Source organism: Balaenoptera musculus, chromosome 1 (genome assembly GCF_009873245.2).
Source record: "Balaenoptera musculus isolate JJ_BM4_2016_0621 chromosome 1, mBalMus1.pri.v3, whole genome shotgun sequence".
NCBI classification, from domain to species: domain Eukaryota; kingdom Metazoa; phylum Chordata; class Mammalia; order Artiodactyla; family Balaenopteridae; genus Balaenoptera; species Balaenoptera musculus.
This window is the reverse complement of record NC_045785.1, coordinates 38036818-38057829: the sequence shown is the minus strand read 5'-3', so window position 1 is coordinate 38057829 and position 21012 is coordinate 38036818. Positions and strand designations below refer to the sequence as shown.

The 21012-nt window shown below is 39.5% G+C and overlaps 1 protein-coding gene across 8 annotated transcripts in view; it reads right to left on the bottom strand.

Moving 5' to 3' along the window:
* Window positions 1-21012, bottom strand: part of MAST2 (microtubule associated serine/threonine kinase 2) — a 210179-nt gene that overhangs the window by 30640 nt on the left and 158527 nt on the right. For all 8 annotated transcript variants that reach the window (XM_036857653.1, XM_036857668.1, XM_036857658.1 and 5 more), the window contains one exon: window positions 1954-2029. In XM_036857653.1, coding sequence (XP_036713548.1) covers window positions 1954-2029 — 76 coding nt within the window. The remainder of the gene's footprint in view (window positions 1-1953; window positions 2030-21012) is intronic.

The following is a 21012-nucleotide window of genomic DNA, read 5'->3' as shown; positions in this document are numbered from 1 at the left end:
GGGAGTTGACATTTAAGATGAGAAATGAAAGACAAGAAGGAGTTAACTAAGCAAAGACCTGAGGGAACAGCATTCCCTCAAAGGGAACAACAAGTGCACAGACTCTACTAAGTCTACTAAGTTTCTAGAAAGTTAGGGCTCTGTCTGTCTGGTTCCCACTATATAACTAAGTACCCAGCATGTGCCTGGGCTTACTGGGTACTCAGTAAACATTTATTGAATGAATGGGAAATGACTCAATGCCATTTACAGAGAATGGTCACAGGTCCTACTGTCCCAGCTCAGACCTAATCTGAGGCTACAGTTCAAACACAATCAAGGCAGGAAGTCTGGGATAAGTTAGACTTTCAGCTGGGCTGGAAAGCAAATGCATCCATCCATTATATACCTATACTGTAAGTGTTCCTATCTGGATCCTTAGTTAACTAATGAAGTTACACAGGGTAGGAGAGGTGAGTCCATGGAACAAACTCTGACGATACTTGCTTTGAGTAAGGCAATTGGGTCAGGAGGGGCACCCAAGTCAGCCATCAAACTTCTCCCAACCTGTCCACGTCCTTTTCAGCTCACAGAATCCTGGAGAGGAAGGGGGTGGATTTCTTCTGGGTTGCCATTTTAACAGTGAGTTAATGCTGTTAAATTAGGAATCTGTTCTTTTTCTGTTATCTCTTTTAAAAAAGTAGTCTGAGTACTACTACTACTACTCTGATCTCAAGATGTATATATCATTCTCCATCCATTAGAGGCTCCAAATCTGGAGCCATGATTTTTCTGGAGGTCTTAATACCAAAGACTGACTCTAACCAAGAATATTTTTAAAAATAAAAATAAAGTCAAAGAACGTGAATGCTGCCAGGAAAGAATTTTAAAGATGTTCTGAAAAGTAAATAATTTGTATAAGAAGTCTTGGGGTACTTCCCTGGTGGCGCAGTGGTTAAGAATCTGCCTGCCAATGCAGGGGACATGGGTTCGAGCCCTGGTCTGGGAAGATCCCACATGCTGCAGAGCAACTAAGCCCGTGTGCCACAACTACTGAGCCTGCGCTCCAGAGCCCGCGAGCCACAAGTACTGAGCTCGCGTGCCACAGCTACTGAAGCCTGTGCGCCTAGAGCCCATGCTCCGCAACAAGAGAAGCCACCGCAATGAGGAGCCCGCGCACCACAACGAAGAGTAGCCCCCACTCACCACAACTAGAGAAAGCCCACATGCAGCAACGAAGACCCAACACAGCCAAAAATAAACAATAAATAAATGTATTTAAAAAAAAACAAAAAGAAGAAGTCTTGGTATATGGATTGACTCATGTCAATCAGCTCAGTACTTCTCAAGAGGCCAGGTGATATGCTGGCAATGGGCTGAACTGTCAGGATTGCTACCATGGGCCAGGGATAAGTTGATATCATTTCCAGAAATAAGTGAAATGTGAGGAATACAAGCACGGCTCTGCAACACACCAAATCTTTCTAAATTCATGGGAGGATAAGTGAAGACCTGGTAGTCTCTTTATCCCCAAGGAGGGAGGCATAAATGGCCTCTTCTAGTTCCCTGGAACTACCTGAGTTAGAGGAATAAGAGTATAACTTTGGGTCCTCCTGGGAGGAGAACCCATTTTCTCATCGATCACTCTAGGATAGCTTTCAATCAAGAGTATAATGTTTTCGAACATACCCTCAGGAAACCAGGGACTTGTGCTTAAGATTATAAAATAAATTCACTTGTAATATCTACTTGCCCATTTGAACATTCAAACACAAATACCTATGGTGTTTGGAAAGCAAAGCTTGAACAAGATGTTTATGACCTGGCGAGGAAAGCAGGAAAGGAATTTTGATGGCTGGTAGACCAAGGTAACACACTTGGAAGGGCAGTGCCTCAAAGGAGGAAGCTGATATTTAACTGACATTCATGCAAATGCCACACGTTAGTCACAGAGGAGTTTTTCTATCAACTTACCTACGGGCAGGAACAAAGGAAAAGTGAGCAGGTGCATTTGGAGAGAAATTCCGGGGGCTGTCCAAAGGACTGTTACCTGTGGACAAGGAAAGTAAAAGAAATCCTCTGTGAGGTTTGCTTCTGAGGAGGGTTGAGATGATAATAACCTTCAGGGAAGAAATCAGCCCCTAGCACCGGCAATTAGCATTATATGGTTATTTTTCCAGGTCCACCATTAGTTTAGTGATTCTCTCTGCAAAAATTGGCAGCCCAGAGGTTTCTCCCTTGTTCCCAAGTTGCCTGTAACCATCTATGTTTCTCAGACATCTGTTTTAGATCTAGCAGCAACCTGCCCTCCTTGGAACACCTCAGGTTCCAATCTGCCTATTCAAGTTAACCCAACTTTCCAAAGGCTTGAACTCATTCAGTACAGATAGCATGGCCAAACGCTCACACTTCTCAAAGGGCAACGGGACTCCTGGCCTGAAGGTCTCTTGCACATATATCTCTGCACACTGCATCCAAGGGGCTAACCCAGAAATATGTGTGCTTAAGCGAAAATGAAGTTCTCAGAAGAGCAGTGCTCCTTAAACAGTCCATACACAAGGCCCCCAAGTCTGCAAAGCATGCCCAACCCCTTCACAGTGTAGGAATTATCTCTATCTCTTTATTAGTTTTCACATGTCCCTTATAACTTGTAAACTTATAGCTCAGAAGCTTTGAACAAAACTGTGTGCTTACCTTAGCACTATGACCACAATTCTCAAACCTAAGCCTGCCATACTTCTTTGGTCTAACTTCCAGCTGGGGGCTGGTATTTAGGAGGAACTGCCAACATGTCTCTACCCAAAAATCATGTTGAAGTAAGCACCATACTCTATGATGTGCTAACCACTCTGCCAATGCCTGCCCACCTCCCCACTTCTGTGCTCACCTCTATGAACCAACACTGGCTATGAGGAACTGCTGTCCAGGGACCTGGTAGTTCACCATGCCCTGGATTTTTCTTGGGCAGGTTTATTTTCCTGTATAGGGTATGACTGTTCCAAGGTGCCATGAAGCTGTCCAGGTGTTTCTCATTACCTCCATTCAGCAGGTGTGGATAGCACTTGCCTTTCTGTACTGATCTTGGAAAAACCAGCCTCTCAAACAATGCCCCCCAACCCTATGCAGCACCTCTGTATCAATTATATAAAGGCACTCTCTTTAGGAGAACTAGTGAAGAAGAGGCATTTTCAGCTTCCACTCATTCCTTTGACAGGGATCCCCAATGAGGTGTACAACCTTATGCTCTCAACCTAGTACCAACTCTGGGTTTCCCATGTGTCTAGGGCTATCTCCTACAATCTATCCCACCTCCTGGCTGGCACATGCCACCAGGGTGTGAGAAAAGTGATTTAGAACAACTGTTTCCTTAGGCAGGACTTAAAAAGAATCAGGCCTCCTCAGAATTATCAAGGTCTTAAAAAAAAAAAATCCCTATTCTTTTTAAATAGTGTCATCTCAGAGATTAAAAAGTACCTTCAGTTTGATCCCTGACATGTAAAACTAGATGCCCTTTGTTGGTTCCCAAAACCACCCAGCTAAAGCCTCAAGGAAATCGCCGGACATGAGTATCCTACAAACAATGACCAGCCTTCCAAGGACCAGGTGTGGTGATGGTTATCGGGAAGAACATGAATCTTCCAGGTGCTCACAGTAAAGCTAGGGATTCACAGAACACACATATGTCAGAAATAACTAACACTAAGAGGAAATAAAGCTGTAAACAACAACAACAACAATAATAAAAACCAGCACATCACTGAGCTGTGAGACAACTTCAAGCAGACTAATAATCCTTAAAGGAGAAGAGAGTGGGGGAGCAGAAAACATATTTGAAGAAATAATGGCTGACAGTTTTCCAAATTTGGTGGAAAAAAACTATAAACGCACATATCTAAGAATCTCCAAGAACCCTGAGAGAAAGAGGAAGAAAACTATACCAAAGCACATTATAATCATATTGCTCAAAACTCATGATAAAAAGAAAAATCTTAGAAGCAGTTGGGAGGTGGATAGGGGGGTAAGAAAGACATGTTATATACAGAGAAACAAAGATAAGGATTATAGCAGACTTCTCATTGAAAACAATGCATGAAGGCAATGGAACATCTTTAAATTAATGAAAAAAAACACAAATCCTACCAACCTAGAATTCTATACCAGCTATTGTGTAATAAAGAATCTGGTGGCGTTTGTCCCCAGTTCCTGGGAATGTGCCTCTAAATCTTTGCAATTTCCCAAGTGATGGGAGTGTCTTTGTTATTTATGGTGGGGCCAGACAGTTTATGCAAATGAGATGACCAATCATGTGACTAGAGGGCTGGGGCTTTACGCCATCTGATATTACTCTGACCTCCAGGGAATGGAGGGGTGCTAGAGACTGAGTTCAATCACATAGCCAATGAATCAATCAATCACATCTACATAATGAAACCCCAATAAGCACTCTGGACACCAAAGCTTTGATGAGCTTTCCTGGTTAATAATACTCTGCATACTGTTACACACCAGCATGCCGGGGGATTGATGCATCTAGACTTCATGGAGAGAAGGCACTGGAAGCTTCACACGTGGGACCCTCCCAGACCTCACCTTATAAGTCTCTTTTTTTGGCTGATTCTTTTATTTATTTGGCTGCATTGGGTCTTAGTTGTGGTGCGCGCAGGCTCTTTGTTGTGGCGCACAGGCTCAGTACTTGTAGTGCGCAGCCTCTCTAGCTGTGGCGCGTGGGCTCCAGAGTGCACAGGCTCAGTAGTTGTGGCGTGTGGGTTCTCCAGTTGTGGTAAGCAGGCTCTAGAGCGTGCTGGCTTAGTTGCCCCATGGCATGTGGGATCTTAGTTCCCCGACCAGGGATCAAATCCATGTCCCCTACATTGGAAGGCGGATTCTTAACCACTGGACCACCGGGGAAGTCCCTGGCTGGTTCTTAATGTACCCTTTTTGCTATAATAAAACTGTATTTGTAAGTATAGTGCTTTCCTGAGTTCTGTAAGTCATTCTAGCAATTATTAAACCTGAGGAGGTAGTGGGAACCCTTGAATTTGTATCCAATTGGTCAGAATTATGGGTGGCCTGGGAATCACCAAGCATGGATGTCTAAAGTAATGATAGTTTTGTGGAGGACTGTGCCCATAACCTGAGAAGTCTCGCCTAATTCTGGGCAGTTAGTGTCAGAAGTCATTGCACCAGTGAAAATATTTTTAAAATATTTTTAAAAAACAAAGGTGAAATAAAGATATTTTCAGATAAAAAAGCCAAACGAAATCCTCAACAGAAGATTGCACTACAAGAAATATTTTTAAAATTTCCTTTAGGCAGAAGGAAAATAATACCAGGAGGAAATATAGATCTACACAAAAGAATGAAGAGCACTGGAAAAGTTAGCTATATGTGAAGTGGTTTAGTATGGTGATAAAGATATATACTATACATGCTAATCCAACCACTAAATAACAAAGAGTTATAGCTCATAAGCCAATAAAGGATATGAAATGGAATAAAAAACATTAAACCCCAAATAAAAGAGCAAAAGAGCAAAGAAGAAAAAACAGATGGTACAATTAGAAAACAAATAGGAAGGTGACAGATTTAAACCAAACCATATCAACAACAATAGTAAGTAAATGTAAATAGTCTAAAAGCCCCAATTAAAAGACAGAGATTGTAAGACTGGATAAAAAAAGAAAGAACTTATTAAAGAAAGTATCAATATTCATAATCATTCAAAAAAGAAAAGATCAGTCTCAGATATTTCACTGATAAATTTGACCAAACACTTAAGGAAAAAATACCAAACAACAGCAGAATATACATTCTTTTCAAGTGAACATGGAACATGTACTAAGAAGGATCATATTCTGGTCCATAAAACAAGATCCAATAAATTTAAAAGAATTCAAGACATATAAAGTATGTTCTCTGACCACAATGAAATTTAATTAGAAATCAGTAACAGAAAGACCTTTGGAAAATCTCTAAATATTTGGAAACTAAACAACACACTTCTGAAAAATCTGTGGGTCAAAGCAGAAACGAAAAGGGAAATTAGAAAAGTATTTTAAACTAAATAAAAATGAAAACATATCATATCAGTTAAAGCAATTCCATAGCAGGAAAATTATATCACTAAATACCTGTATTAGAAAAGAATGACTCAATTCAGTGACCTCAGCTTCTATCTTAAGAAATTAGAAAAAGAGCAAATGAAACCCAGAATAAAGGAAAGCACAAAGATAACTGAAGAAATCAATTAAAAAACAAAGAAAAACAATAGAGAAAATTAGCAAAACCATATACAGATCTTTTAAGATCAATAAACTATAGACATACTGATCAGGAAAAAAAGAGAGAAGACACAAAATACTGACATCAGGAATGAAAGAGGTGACATCCTACAGATTGTACAGATATCAGAAGAATAATCAGGCAATATTATGAACAAGCTTATGTCAATTAATTTGACAACTTAGATGGAATTGAAATTTTTATTAAAGATACAAACCACCAAAGCTCATTCAGAAATAGATTACCTGAATAGCCTTGTATCTATTAAACAAATTAAATTTATTCTTTAGAACCTTCCCACGAAGAAAACTCCAGGCCAAGATGGCTTAACTGGAGAATTCTACCAAACATTTAAGGAAGAAATAATAACAATTCTACACAAACTCTTCCAGAACACTGAGAAGGGAATCCTTCCCAACTCATTGTAGGAAGTTACTGTTACTCTTAATACTAAAACCAGCCAAAGATGAATATATTGTACATTCTCAACAAAATTTCAACAAATCAAATCCAACAATATATTAAAAGGATAATACATTATGACCAAGTAGGGTTTATCCCAGGAATACAAGTTGGTTTAAAATCTGAAAAATCAATGAATAAAACCCACCATAATAATAGGCTAAAAAAAGAAAAACCGTAATATCATTGCATTAGACACAGAAAAAGCATTTGGCAAAAATCCAACAACCATTTTTCATAAAAACTTTCTCCAAACTAGGAATAGAAGGAAACATTCTTAAATTGATAAAAGGCATCTATGACAAACCCATAGCTAACATTTCCTTAATGGTGAAGACAAAATGGTCTAGGATCGGAAATAAGGTAAGGACGTCCATGCTCACTATTTCCATTCAAAACTGTACTGGAGGATCTAGTGAGTGAAATAGGCGATAAAGAGAAATTTTAAAAAGTATCCAGATCAGAAAAGAAGAAAAAAAATTGTATTTATTCATAGACAACATGATCGTCTATGTAGAAAATCTGACAGAATCTACAATAAAGCTACTTATAATAAGCAAGTTTAGCAAGGCTACAGGATATAAGATCAATATACAAAAATCTACTATATTTCTATATACTAGCAACAATCAGAAATTGAAAATAAAAGCAATACCATTTACTTCATTAAAAATATGGAATACTTAAGAGGTAAACTTGACAAAAGATGTACAAGAGCTATACAAAAGTGTTAAGAGAAATTAAAGACAGCCTAAATAAATGGGGAAATAGCCCATGAGTAAGAAGGGTCAATATTAAGAAGTCACTTCTCCCCTAACTGATCTACACGTTTAGCATAATCAAAATCAAAATCCCAACTGCCTTAAAAAAAAAAAAAAGACTATTTTAAAGAGCAGTTTTAGGTTCACAGCAAAATTGAGCCAAAAGTACAGAGACTTTCCATATATCCCCTGCCCTCACTCATGCACAACCTTCCCCACCAGTTGCCTTTTGGATAAGCTGCTTTTAAAATTCACATGGAAATGCAAAGGACAAGAAGCCAGACAAAAAAAAGAATACATACTATGTGATTCCACTTAGATAAAAATTCTACAAAATTCATACTAATCTATAAGTGACAGAAAGCAGATCAGTGGTTGCCTGGAGATGGAAGGAATTATAAAAGGACACTGCAGAAACTTTTGGACATGATGGATATATTCACTATTTTGATGGTGGTGATAGTTTCACAGATGTATAAGTATGTCAAAAGTTATCAAAATGTATGCCTTAAAACAAATATTTTAAAAATTAAAATTTATTTTATTCATGTTACACAATTTTTTGCTTTTTTAAAAAAAGTGCAGTGTGACTGAAGATGGTTCATATTTTTAGAAATCTTAGGTCTTTTGCAGTTTGGTTTTTAAATTTAGATTTTGTGATTGGTTTTATTATAGGTGGAAAATAAACCTCACAGACATGTAGCTCCCAATGAAAGTAGTACATTATTGGCTCTGTTTATTAGATCATTTCAATTTTATTCAAAGGGTGATAAAAATTTCTTCTGTCTTCTGTGACGTCAAGCAGTTTTTCTCGGAAACTAATGGAAATATTTAATAAATTTTTTTAAAGTTTATTTATTTATTTATGGCTGCATTGGGTCTTTGTTGCTGCACGCGGGCTTTCTCTAGTTGCAGTGAGCGGGGAATACTCTTCGTTGTGGTGTGCGGGCTTCTCATTGCGGTGGCTTCTCTTGTTGCGGAACATGGGCCCTAGAGCACGCGGGCTTCAGGAGTTGCGGTGCATGGGCTCAGTAGGTGCAGTGTGCGGGCTCTAGGGCACACAGGCTTCAGTAGTTGTGGCATGCGTTCAGTAGTTGTGGTGCACGGGCTTAGCTGCTCCTCAGCATGTGGAATCTTCCCGGACCAGGGATGGAACCCATGTACCTGGGGTTGGCAGGCGGATTCTTAACTACTGCGCCACCAGGGAAGTCCCTATAATGTTTTTTTAATTCTTAACAAATAGGTTCAAAATCTATTGAACTTTTCATTTGGAAGATAAGAAATATTCTATTTCCAATGTTTTTTAAAAAGTGGCAGATTTACCTGTTTCAATAGGTGACATCATTTTTGTCAATAAAATCACATATAGATGGGAACATTGCAAAACATCCATTTTCAAACTGCTCTCTCTGTGGCACAAACTTCTTTCAAACTGTAGCTACTTTTTCACTCATTGTTAAAATGTCACCTTCACCCTGAAGGGATAGGAGTATTTGCCTCCCCTCACCCCGCAAATACCTCCTAGTCAGCATATTACAACCAGTAAATTTCCTTCTTATACAAACTTTCCAAAAGTCCCTCCACACCGTTCTACAAGTGTACAAAAATAAATAAATTAATTAATTAAAAAAAAAAAAGAAAAGTAAAAGTTTTTATATTTCCCCCCATACCCAAGGGGATCACCTTTAGAGAACCACTTCGATGAATGCTGCTATTTGAAAATTCTAAGCAGTAGAATGACAGGTACAAAGTGATATATCACAAAAAATGTCCAGCTTCAAAATTTAGACTGGACTCAGTAGAAAGAGAAAAGGAATTAAGGGGTTTCTTCAATAAGTCAAATGATAGATGATTAAGGCCTCCATAAAGCCAAAGTCGGACTGTATTCACCCAGAGTTAGTTTGCAACAGCTTCTATATCAAAGGCTTTTTCTGAGTTTTAAACTATGTCCTCTTTCTCCTCTGCTTGCTTATTATTTTTTAAATTTATTATTTGTTTATTTTATTTTTGGCTGCATTGGGTCTTTGTTGCTGCGTGCAGGCTCTTCTCTAGTTGCAGCGAGCGGGGGCTCCTCTTCGTTGCGGTACGCCGGCTTCTCATTGTGGTGGCTTCTCTTGTTGCGGAGCACGGGCTCTAGGCGCACAGGCTTCAGTAGCTGTGGCACGCAGGCTCAGTAGTTGTGGCTCGCGGGCTCTAGAGCACAGGCTCAGTAATTGTGGCTCATGGGCTTAGTTGCTCCGCGGCAATGTGGGATCTTCCCAGACCAGGGCTCCAACCCGTGTCCCCTGCATTGGCAGGTAGATTCTTAACCACTGCGCCACCAGAGAAGTCCCTACTTGCCTGTTTTTGAACCCCTGATGGCATTTACCCGAATTAAGGGCACCATATGGTACATCTTTATTCCAGTGTCAATGAAGTAAGTACTTATTAATTTATCAGTTATTAAGGTTTATACATTTGTTCGTTAGAACATTTTAGAGTTGGTTCACAATTCAACATCTTATATTCCAAATACTGCCAACATCACAGAAAGGAAATGGCTTGCAAGTTATGGGGGTAGTTGCCAGGACATAGTCCAAAACAGATCTCTATGTATGTGATTGTAATCTTTGGCAAAAAGCATCTATGGTTCAGGGGTAAGTAACAATGGATTCCTACACCTGGAAGCTGATGAAATAATAAACGGATTATAACAAGCATTCCTCCCAACTGGCCAGGCTCCAATACACTTTTCAAAAAAGGTACTATTCTGACACTAACTGGGTGTACTGCAATTCCATTCTGACACCAACCACACACAGTTAGCACAGACCCAACAGGTTTAGGGCAAAGTCCTTAACGAGACTGCCTCACTTCCTATACCAGCCATAAATCTTGGGAGGAGGGAGGTGCCTGTAGTTGTGACCCACTGACTATAAATTTGGAAGTTTCCTTGCCTTCCTTGCCTTCCCCCAGCTGCAATAATTCACTAGAACAACTCACAGAACTCCAAAAGTATTATATTTACTATTACAGTTTTAGTTTAGAGGATGTACACAGGTGAAGTCAGGGAAGGAATGCAGCACTCCTGTGTCCTCTCCTTGTGGAATCTGGGTACGTCCCCCTTCCAGCACATAAATGTGTTCACCAACCAGGAAGCTCTGCTCTGAGCTTTGGTGTCTACAGTTTTCAATGGAGTTTCACTACACAGGCATAATTGATTAAATCACTGGCTACACAATTGAACTCAATCTCCAGCTCCTTCCCCTCCCCATGAGGTTGGTCTGGACCAAAGTCCTAACTTTCTAATCATATGGTTGGTTTTCCTGATGACCAGCTGCCATCCTGAAGCTATCTAGGGGGCCACCCTGAGTTACCTCATTGGCATAACAAAGACACTCTATCACTCAGGAAATGCCAAGGTTTTTAGAAGCTCTGTGCCAGGAACCTGGGATAAAAACTGTAGAAATTGTTTATTATACAGGTGCTAAGGCCTAAAAAGTTTGTGCTACCTTACTGTGTTTTCTCTACTTCTCCAATATTCATTTTGCCAAACAGCCAAAAATTACTAATATGAAGATTGTGACAGAATAAAATCAATAATTTGAATTGGTCTTCTTTTGAGGGAAGATCAAGATATGAGACTGTTAACATTTGAAGAAAATATTTAAATTGACCCTTCTTACTGAATTACATTCACAGTTCTGGCTCCAGAAAAAAACAAAAACAAAAACAAAACACATCATTGAGAAGAACTTTTCCTTAAAAACAACCAGAAATGGCTCAACAGGACAAAAAATTGATGGAAAATCCAGCAGCCCAGAAAGCAGGCTTTTTCAACTTTACCAAGCAGTTTAGCAGTTGGAAAAAATAGTCAAAGACAAGTAATCATCCATCCCAGCAAAACAAGTTATAATAAAACATATAAACAAACAACTGGGATCTGTCACCTACAAACCGGCACTTGCCATCTACCTCTACAAGGATCAAATTAGCCGATGCAGCTGCTGACCATCAACACGCCCTGAAAGGAGTTCAGGGTGGAGATCAGGAATGAGGCACTCTGTGCTCTAGGAAAAACTGGCAGAACAGGTTTTCAGATGGTTAGATATTTTCAGGAGAAGATTTTATGAACCCAATTCTTGCATCTATTCGTATCTAGAAAAGCACTAAAATCCTTCATGGTGACGCCTGCTCCTCGTGACTAACAGTAACCTTCAAGAGACTAGCAGAAACCTTCTGCAAAAATATGTGCTTGACTGCATGTACTCACCCTTTATCAAAATCACATATACACTGACCTCCCCCCCACCTCTTTGGAGAAGTTTCTCGGAGCTATCTGAAATGCTGTCTCCAAGGCCATAGTCCTCATTTTGCCCCCAATAAAACTTAACTCACAACTCTCACGTTGTGTATTTTTTTCAGTTGACAGTCAGTTGACCTTGAGCTAGTTGTTTCATTTATACAGTTTAGCTAGTTATAAAATAATATAATTATATAGCAAGCACCTGTATAAATACCATCCAGGTTAACAATGCCATCTTCCAAAATCCCTCTGCATAATCCTTCCAGTCAAAACGCCTCCCCATCCCCATTAAAGGTAAACATTACCCTGACTTTTATGGCAATCATTTCCTTATAGCTTTACCAACTAAATATGCAGCTCTAAATACTTGAGTTTAGTTTTTCTCAATTTAAAAAACTGATATGTAGGGAATTCCCTAGTGGTCCAGTGATTAGGCTCTGCACTTCCACTGCTGGGGGCCCAGGTTCGATCCCTGTTCGGGGAATTAAGATCCCACAAGCCACGTGGAGTGGCCAAAAAAAAGAGATAAGTCACATATCATAAAATTCACCCTTTTAAAGTGCACAGTGTAGCAGTTTTAGTATATTCACAAAGCTGTGCAACCATCACCACTATCTACTTCCAGAACATTTTTTATCACTCAAAAAAGAAACTGTACCTGTTGATAGTCACTCCTGATTCTGCTCTCCCCCAAGAATCTGGCAACCACTAATCTACTTTCTGTTCCTATGGAATTGCCTATCCTGGACATTTCATAAAAATGGAATCATACAATATGTGACCTTTTGTGCTCTAGTTTGTCTATTTTTAAACTTTACGTAAGAAAATGCCAAACTGTTTTTGCAAAATGGATGTACCAATTTATAGTTCCACCAGTGATGCTTAAGAGTTCCCACTGTTTCATATACTTATCTATACTTTGTTCTGTCATTTAAATTTAAGCCATGTTTGACAGTAATATAATGGCATTTCACTGTGATTTTATTTTGCATTTCCATAATTACCAATGAGATTAAAGTATCTTTTCACGTACTTATTGGCCATTTGGATTGCTTCTGTGAACTGCCTGTTCAAGTCTCTTGGCCATTTTTCAATCATACTGTCTTTTTATTTTATTGATTTGCTGGAGTCCTTTAAATGTTCTGAATCCAAGCCCTGTGTCAATTTTAAGTGTCATAATTATCTTCTCTCACTTTGTGGCTTGCCTTTTCATGGTACCTTTTGGTGACTAAAAATTCTAATGTATTCAAATGTATTACCTTTTTCCTTTACGTCCTTTACAAAAAATTCCCTTTATGTATTTCCAATTCCCTTTATGTCCTTTTAAAAAAATGAAGATGTTCTACTGCATACCTTCTAAAAGTTTAGTGTTTTGGCTTTCACATTTACATCTACAATTCACGTATATGAAATCGTCATGTGTATACTTTAAATATCTTACCATTGGGCTTCCCTGGTGGTGCAGTGGGTAAGAATCTGCCTGCCAATGCAGGGGACACGGGTTCGAGCCCTGGTCTGGGAAGATCCCACATGCCGCGGAGCAACTAAGCCCGTGAGCCACAACTACTGAGCCTGCGCGTCTGGAGCCTGTGCTCCACAACAAGAGAGGCCACGACAGTGAGAGGCCCGCGCACCGCGATGAAGAGTGGCCCCCGCTCACCGCAACTGGAGAAAGCCCTCGCACAGAAACGAAGACCCAACACAGCCAAAAATAAATATAAATAAATAAATAAATTTATAAAAAAAAAAAAAAACACACAAAAAAAACAAAAACAAAAAAAAAATATCTTACCATTTTATTTATCAATTTTACCTTACTGAAGCTGAAAAAAAACACTACAGTTCACCTGAACTGATTTTTGTGAAGTAAGAGCTAATTCTTTCAATTTCTCCATATGAACATCCAATTGTCCCAGTGTCACCTCTGTCATAAGTCAAGTGTCCATATATGTATGGATTTGTTTCTGGGATCTTCTTTCTCCTTTCCCTAAATATATTCTTCTCTTCAATACTGCTTATTTAAGTTACGGGTATCATCACTCATTAATCACCCAAACAGGAAATCTGGAGACAATCTAATCCCTGCTGATTTGATCTCATAAATTTTCCCATATTCAAATATTTTCTCCATTTCTAATACTTCCTTACATCTTGACAATGGCCAGGGCCTCTGAACTGGTCTTCTAAATGCCAGTTTTGTACTCCCAAGCACCCTGGACATACATTTAGTATAGCCTTTAACAAATTAGGTGAAACTTGACTGTCCCCTGTGGACACAGCTCTCCTTGCAGCTCTCTCAAGTAATGACTGTTTGCTTTCACACACCCCTTTGTATACCACCGGGCCGAAATATGGGGTAGGTATCCTGCTAGCTCCTCATGTTTTCTTCCAGGCACTCTTCAGCCCTACTTCTCTGTCCTGAAATCAAGACTAATATATTGACTGGCCCATACCAGTGTCTAAAATGCATTTCAAACTTAAAATATTTAAGGGTTCCAAGGATCAGAGGTCCTGGAATCAAATGATTGGTTTTCGGGGGATGAGGTTTCTAGATGGCACAAGGTAGAAAGACTGGGTTAGTGCTTGGAGAGCAGGAAGAATGAAACTAAAGTTATGGAGACAGGGTCTAAAGTATAGGTATAGGGCATATGTGACCAAGGAAGTATGGAGGAGAAGCTCACTGGAAGACAGGAGTTCAAAGAACTGAAAGTCCTAAGAACTGAAAAGATCCTCAACATAAGTGTATTGAAACTATCAAGAATAACAGAGGAGTTAGAACTGAAGAGTAATAGTGAGTCAAGAACTAAGATATTTACAGCTGCAATGATGGGTAGTGAGTGATATAATTTAATGGCATAAGATTCAAAGTTTTAGGGCATTAGGAAGAAGAGAGGGAGAATAATGAAAAGACAAGGCCCAATGGTAGGAGGCCATGGGAGCGGTAAGAGCTAACACTTCAGAGGGCTGCAGACAGCCAGTGTTCTAACCCTTCCCTTTTCCCCAGGATTTCATTAGAACAAGATTGATGGACTATGAATTCCAGAAGGTACATTGGAAGAGTTTCAAGAGTCAGAGAGGGATGACAAAAAGGGTCAGAGCAGGGAATGTTCAGAGATTTATAGGAGCTAGGAGTGTAGGAGACAGAAGGGGCAAATACCTGGGGGTTCCTGTGGTGACTGACAGGGATAAGGGATAATGAAACTTGCCCTAGTGGATTCAAGACTGATAAGAGGTGAGGAGGCTGCAAGTGTTAGGGAGTAAAGAGGAGTGGATTACTGGGGATTGCTCTTGACCCTGGAAGATAGGGGCTGAAGGCTTAAGGAAGACACACTTTTAGTCCCATTACACTAGTTTAAAATCAGATGACATGTAACAAACATCATATAAACATGCATGCCCACTGACCTGTTAATCTTATTCTGAAAATATGACTCAGCAAGTTCACGCCTACATATAATTTTTAGACAGTGTTTATACATATATACAAGAAGAACATAAGGAAGGATGTTTGTTGCAACATTGACCATAACAGTGAAAAATTGAAAACAATCTAAATGTCTGTGCTAGTTACCAACTTAATACCTCTCAACTCCAAATTCATCCTTTAATACCTGCTCTGCCACAGAGGAGAGAATTCCTTTAGGTACTTCCTTTATAGTGAACATAATATTAAACTTTCGCAGTATAGGGTGCTGGAGGGACACTGTAGAAGGAAGAGGCTCTGGGTGCAGTCCCAGCAACTGCGCCTTCAGTCAGTAGTGTGGCTCAGTAGTGTGTCAGTGAGGACAGGCAGGGGTGCTCTGACCTAGTCACATGCTCGCAACCTGGCATTGCTGGCCTGACCTGATGATCACCTTTCCACAGCCCTCCCTGCAAGGATACTGTATGCCCCAGGCATGCCCACACTAGTGCCCTGACTCCCTCTGTTTGCCTGGTCCACTCCCTGCACCCCAGGGTTTGTCTTCCATGTTGTTCCTGAGGGATATAATATGCACTATGCCTCCCACTCTCTGTGCAGGCCTGGATACTGGTTGCCATGCTAGTGCTCCGGAGGGCTGCTTTGCTGATTGCTCAGCGGCTATGGACCAGCTCTGGCCTTCTTTTATTGTCATAGTTTATAATTCTATTCAACTTCACCTGTTTAAACCACTGTGTGGTTTCTGTCTCCTGATTAGGTCCAGACTAATATAATGTCCATCAATAAAAAAATTAATATGTAATTTTTGTACGGTTATATAATGGAATACTCTATAGGCAATAAAAATAAATGAACTAACTTCCCATGTATGGTCTGGCACGTTAGGGGTTTAGAGGTTGCTGCTTCATCCTAACAAGTAAAAAGCTGAACAAATCAAACAAACAAACAGCTCTTCTCTTCTGTCACAGAAGTGAAGTCCCAGGGCAAACCACTGCCCCTAAAATGAGAGAGAGAGACAGGCAGATACAGAGTATCACAACTTAACACAGCAGAAATCCCTGTTGGTTCCTCCCTGGGAACCAGTGCCAAGGTAGGAAAACCTGAACTGTAATTGATGAGTTGCTAGAGGCTCATTGTGCACAACTTTGAGAGTTAAAAACTCCCAGGGGATGCAGTCACAGAGGGGTCCCCACAGTATTTTGAGTTTTACCTACAAGAGTCCTACCAGGTTGTCACAGTGAAGATCTGAGAAAAATCCCCTCAAGCTTCCAGCAGGGGAAGGGGTAAAGGAACCATTTCGAAATAGGCCAGAGCATTCTGTTCTTCTTACCAAGGTCTGTTCACAGGAGAAACTATTTTTACCAGAGCTTAGCCTTCTGAGGTTTGATCAGAGCCTAACCTACCTGGGAGAGGGGAAATACCTAACTCCAGCACCCTCCAGCCATATCCTATCTAAGGTTGGGAGAGAACTAAGAAGCACTGGTGAAGTTCACAGTTCAAGGGCACAGGCTCACCAAAAGACTGAGGACTGCAGAACACTTCCCCTCTCCCGACACCTTACTACTACATTACTAAAGGCCTATTTATAGTGATTCCTTTTTTTTTTTTTTTTCCCAAAGAAATTCACGTTCTTTTATTTATTTATTTATGACTGTGTTGAGTCTTCGTTTCTGTGCGAGGGCTTTCTCTAGTTGCGGCAAGTGGGGACCACTCTTCATCGCGGTGCGCGGGCCTCTCACCATCGCAGCCTCTCTTGTTGCGGAGCACAGGCTCCAGACGCGCAGGCTCAGTAATTGTGGCTCACGGGCCCAGTTGCTCCGTGGCATGTGGGATCTTCCCAGACCAGGGCTCGAACCCGTGTCCCCTGCATTGGCAGGCAGATTCTCAACCACTGCGCCACCAGGGAAGCCCTATAGTGATTCCTTTTATTCCTTTTACATCAGGTTTGCTTTTCAACCAAAAATTACAAGGCACTCTAAAAGGCAAAAAACACAGTCGGAAGAGACTGAATAAGCATCAGAACCAGAGTCAGATATGATAGGAATGTGGGAATTATCAGAACAAGAATTTTTTTAAAACTATGATTAAAAAAAAAAAAAAAAAAAAAACTATGATTAATATGCTAAGGGCTTTAAAAAAATAAATAAATAAATAAATTTATTTGTTTTTGGCTGTGTTGGGTCTTCGTTGCTACGTGCAGGCTTTCTCTAGTTGTGGCGAGCGTGGGCTGCTCTTCGTGTGGTGGTGAGTGGGGGCTACTCTTTGTTGCGGTGCATGTGCTGCTTCTCATTGTGGTGGCTTCTCTTGTTGCAAAGCATGGGCTCTAGGTGTGCGGGCTTCAGTAGCTGTGGCACACGGGCTCAGCAGTGGTGGCTCGTGGGCTCTAGAGCTCAAGCTCAGTAGTTGTGGCGCACGGGCTTAGTTGCTCCATGGCATGTGGGATCTTTCCAGACAAGGGATCAAACTCATGTTCCCTGCATTGGCAGGCGGATTCTTAACCACTGCGCCACCAGGGAAGTCCCTATGCTAAGGGCTTTAATGGAAAAAGTAGACAACAAGAAGGACAGATGGATAATATAATCAGAGAGGTGGAAATTCTAAGAAAGAATCAGAAATACTAGATGTCAAAAACACTGTAACAGAATTAAGAATGCCTTTGAAAGGCTCATTAGTGGAACTGACACAGGTGAGAAAAGAATCTCTGACCCTGAGGATATGATACTAGAAACTTCCAATACTAAAAAGCAAAGAGAAAAAAAAAAAAAGAGAGACTGAAATTAATAGAACAGAATATCCAAGAACTGTGGGACAACTACAAAAGGTGTAAGACTTGTGTAATGGAAATACCAGAGAAGAAACAGAAGAAATATTTGAAAGAATAATGACTGAGAATTTCCCCAAATTAATGTCAGACACCAAACCACAGATGCAGGAAATTCAGAGAACACAAAGCAGGATTAAATGCCAAAAAAACTACACCTAGGCACATCATATTCAAACTTCGGAAAAATCAAAGATAATGAAAAAATCTTGAAAGAAACCAGAGGGTAAAAACATCTTACCTATAGAGGAGCAAAAGATAAGAATTATATCCTTCTTCTCAGACACCATGCAAACAAGAGAGTTGATAGGAAAAAAAAAACTCTACCAACCTAAAATTCTGTGCCCTTCTATCTGTGCAGTACTATCCTTCAAAAGTGAAGGAGAAACTAGGGCTTTCTCAGACAATCAAAAATTGAGGGAATTTGTTGCCAGTAGACCTGCCTTACAAGGAATGTTGGAAGTTCTTCTAAGGGAATTCCCTGAGGGTCCAGTGGTTAGGACTTGGTGCTTTCATTGCCGTGGCCCAGGTTCAATCCCTGGTCAGGGAACTAAGATCCTGCGAGCTGCAGGCCATGGCCAAAAAAAAGTTCTAAGAGAAGTAAAATGATATAGGTCAGAAACTTGGATCTATATAAAGGAATAGCATTAGAGAAGGAGTAAGTGAAGGTAAAATTAAAATTTTGATCTTTTATATTCTTCGTTGATTTAACAGACAACAGTTTGTTCAAAATAATAATGCAAAAATGTATTCAATTATGTATTCTTATGTGTTTATATGCTTATGGATAAGTGAAATGAATGCCTTCAGTGATACAAAGGATTGGAGGGAGGAATTAGGATTATTTTGTTATTATAAGGAATTTACACCACTGTGAAGCAGTATAACGTTTTTTAAAGTGGATTTGGATCAGTTGTAAATGTATATTGCAAACTCTAAAACAAACACACACACACACAAAAAGGAAAGGAAAATACAGCTGATACGCTAACAAGGAGAAAGTATGGAATCATCTAAAATGCTCCATTAAGACCACAAAAGAGTAGAAGACAAAAATAGGAACAAAGACCACACGCAACCAATGGAAAACAGTAGCAAATATGGTAGATACTAATCTATCTATATCAATAATCACCTTAAATATCTATGGTCTAAATTAAAAGATAGAGATTGTCACATAGACTTAAAACAAAAACAAAAACAAGACCCAACTAAGTGTAGTTTACAAGGAAGTCATTTAAAATATAAAGGCACATGTAAATTAAAAGCACGTGGATAGAAAAAGAGATATCATCCTAACACTAATCAAAAGAATGTGGAAGTAGGTACATTAAATTCAGACAGCAGACTTCAGAGGAATAAAAGTTATTGAGATAAAGAGGGGCATCATATAATGATAGAGGGGTCAGTATTCCAAGACATCATAATAATCCTTAATGTGCATGCACCTAACAACAGAGCTTCAAAATACATTAGGCAAAAAACTGTTAGAGCTGCAAGGAGAAATAGATGAATCCACAACTATAGTTGGAGACTTCAACATTCCTCTATCCAAAACTGAAAAATACAGCAGGTAGAAAATCAGTAAGGAGAGAGTTGAAGTCTATGGCATCATCAATCAACTAAACATAATTGACATCTATAGACTACTTCATCCAATAACAGTGGAATACACACTCTTCTCAAGCTCACATGGAACTTTCAACAATACAGACCACATTCTGGGCCATAAGACACACCTTAACAAATTTAAGAGAAAAGAATTCATACGCCTGCTTTCAGATCACAATGGAATTGAACTAGTAATCAATAACAGAAAGACAACTGGGAAAACCCCAAAATACTTGGAGATTAAACAACACAGTTCAAAATAACATATGGGTCAAAGACGAAATCTCAACAGAAATTTTAAAATATTTTTAACTAAATGAAAATGAAAATGTAGCTTATCAAAATTTGTGGAATGGGCAATATAGGGGTGGGGGAGTGGGAGTGGGAGATATAAACTACTGGGTGTAAGACATGCTACAAGGGGGACTTCCCTGGCAGTCCAGTGGTTAAGACTCTGTGCTTCCACTGCAGGGAGCACAGGTTCGATCCCTGGTTGGGGAACTAAGATCCTGCATGGCCAAAAAAAAAAAGATAGGCTACAAGGATGTATTGTACAACATGGGAATATAGACAATATTTTATAGTAACTGTAAATGGAGTGTAACCTTTAAAAATTGAATATTAATTAATTAAGGAAGATCTAAGATTAATCATCTAAGCCTTCACCTTAAGAAACCAGAAAAAGAGCAAATTAAATCTAACATAGCAGATGAAAAAGAGAGAAGACACAAGTCACTACCATCAGAACAGATGCTATATCACTACAGATTCCACGGGCATTAAAAGGATAATAAAGGAATATTATGAACAACTCTATGCCCACAAATTTGATACCCAGGTTAAACACACCAATTATTTTAACACAAAATCTGCCAAATCTCACATAAGAAGAAACAGACAGTCTGAATAGGCTTATATCTATTAAAGAAATTTCATCAATAATGAATAATCTTCCAAAACAGAAAGCACCAGGCCCAGATAGGTTCGCTTGTGAATTCTACCAAACATTCAAAAAGAAATTATACCAACTCTCCAGAATCTCTTCCAGAAGACAGAAGTGGAGGGAACACTTCCTAACTTATTCTATGAGGCCATTATCCTAACACCAAAACCAGGCAAAGACATTATAAGAAAAGAAAACTACAGACCAGTATCTCTCATGAACATGGATACAAAATCCTTAACAAAATATTAGCAAATCCAATCCAACAATGCATAAAAGGAATTATACACCATAACTAAGTAGGATTTAACCCCAGGTATGCAAGGCTGGTTCAACATTTGAAAATCAATTAATGTAATCCATCATATCAACAGCTAAAGAAGCAAAATCAAATGATCATATCAGCAGATGCAGAAAAAGCATTTGACAAAATCCAGAACACATTAAAGA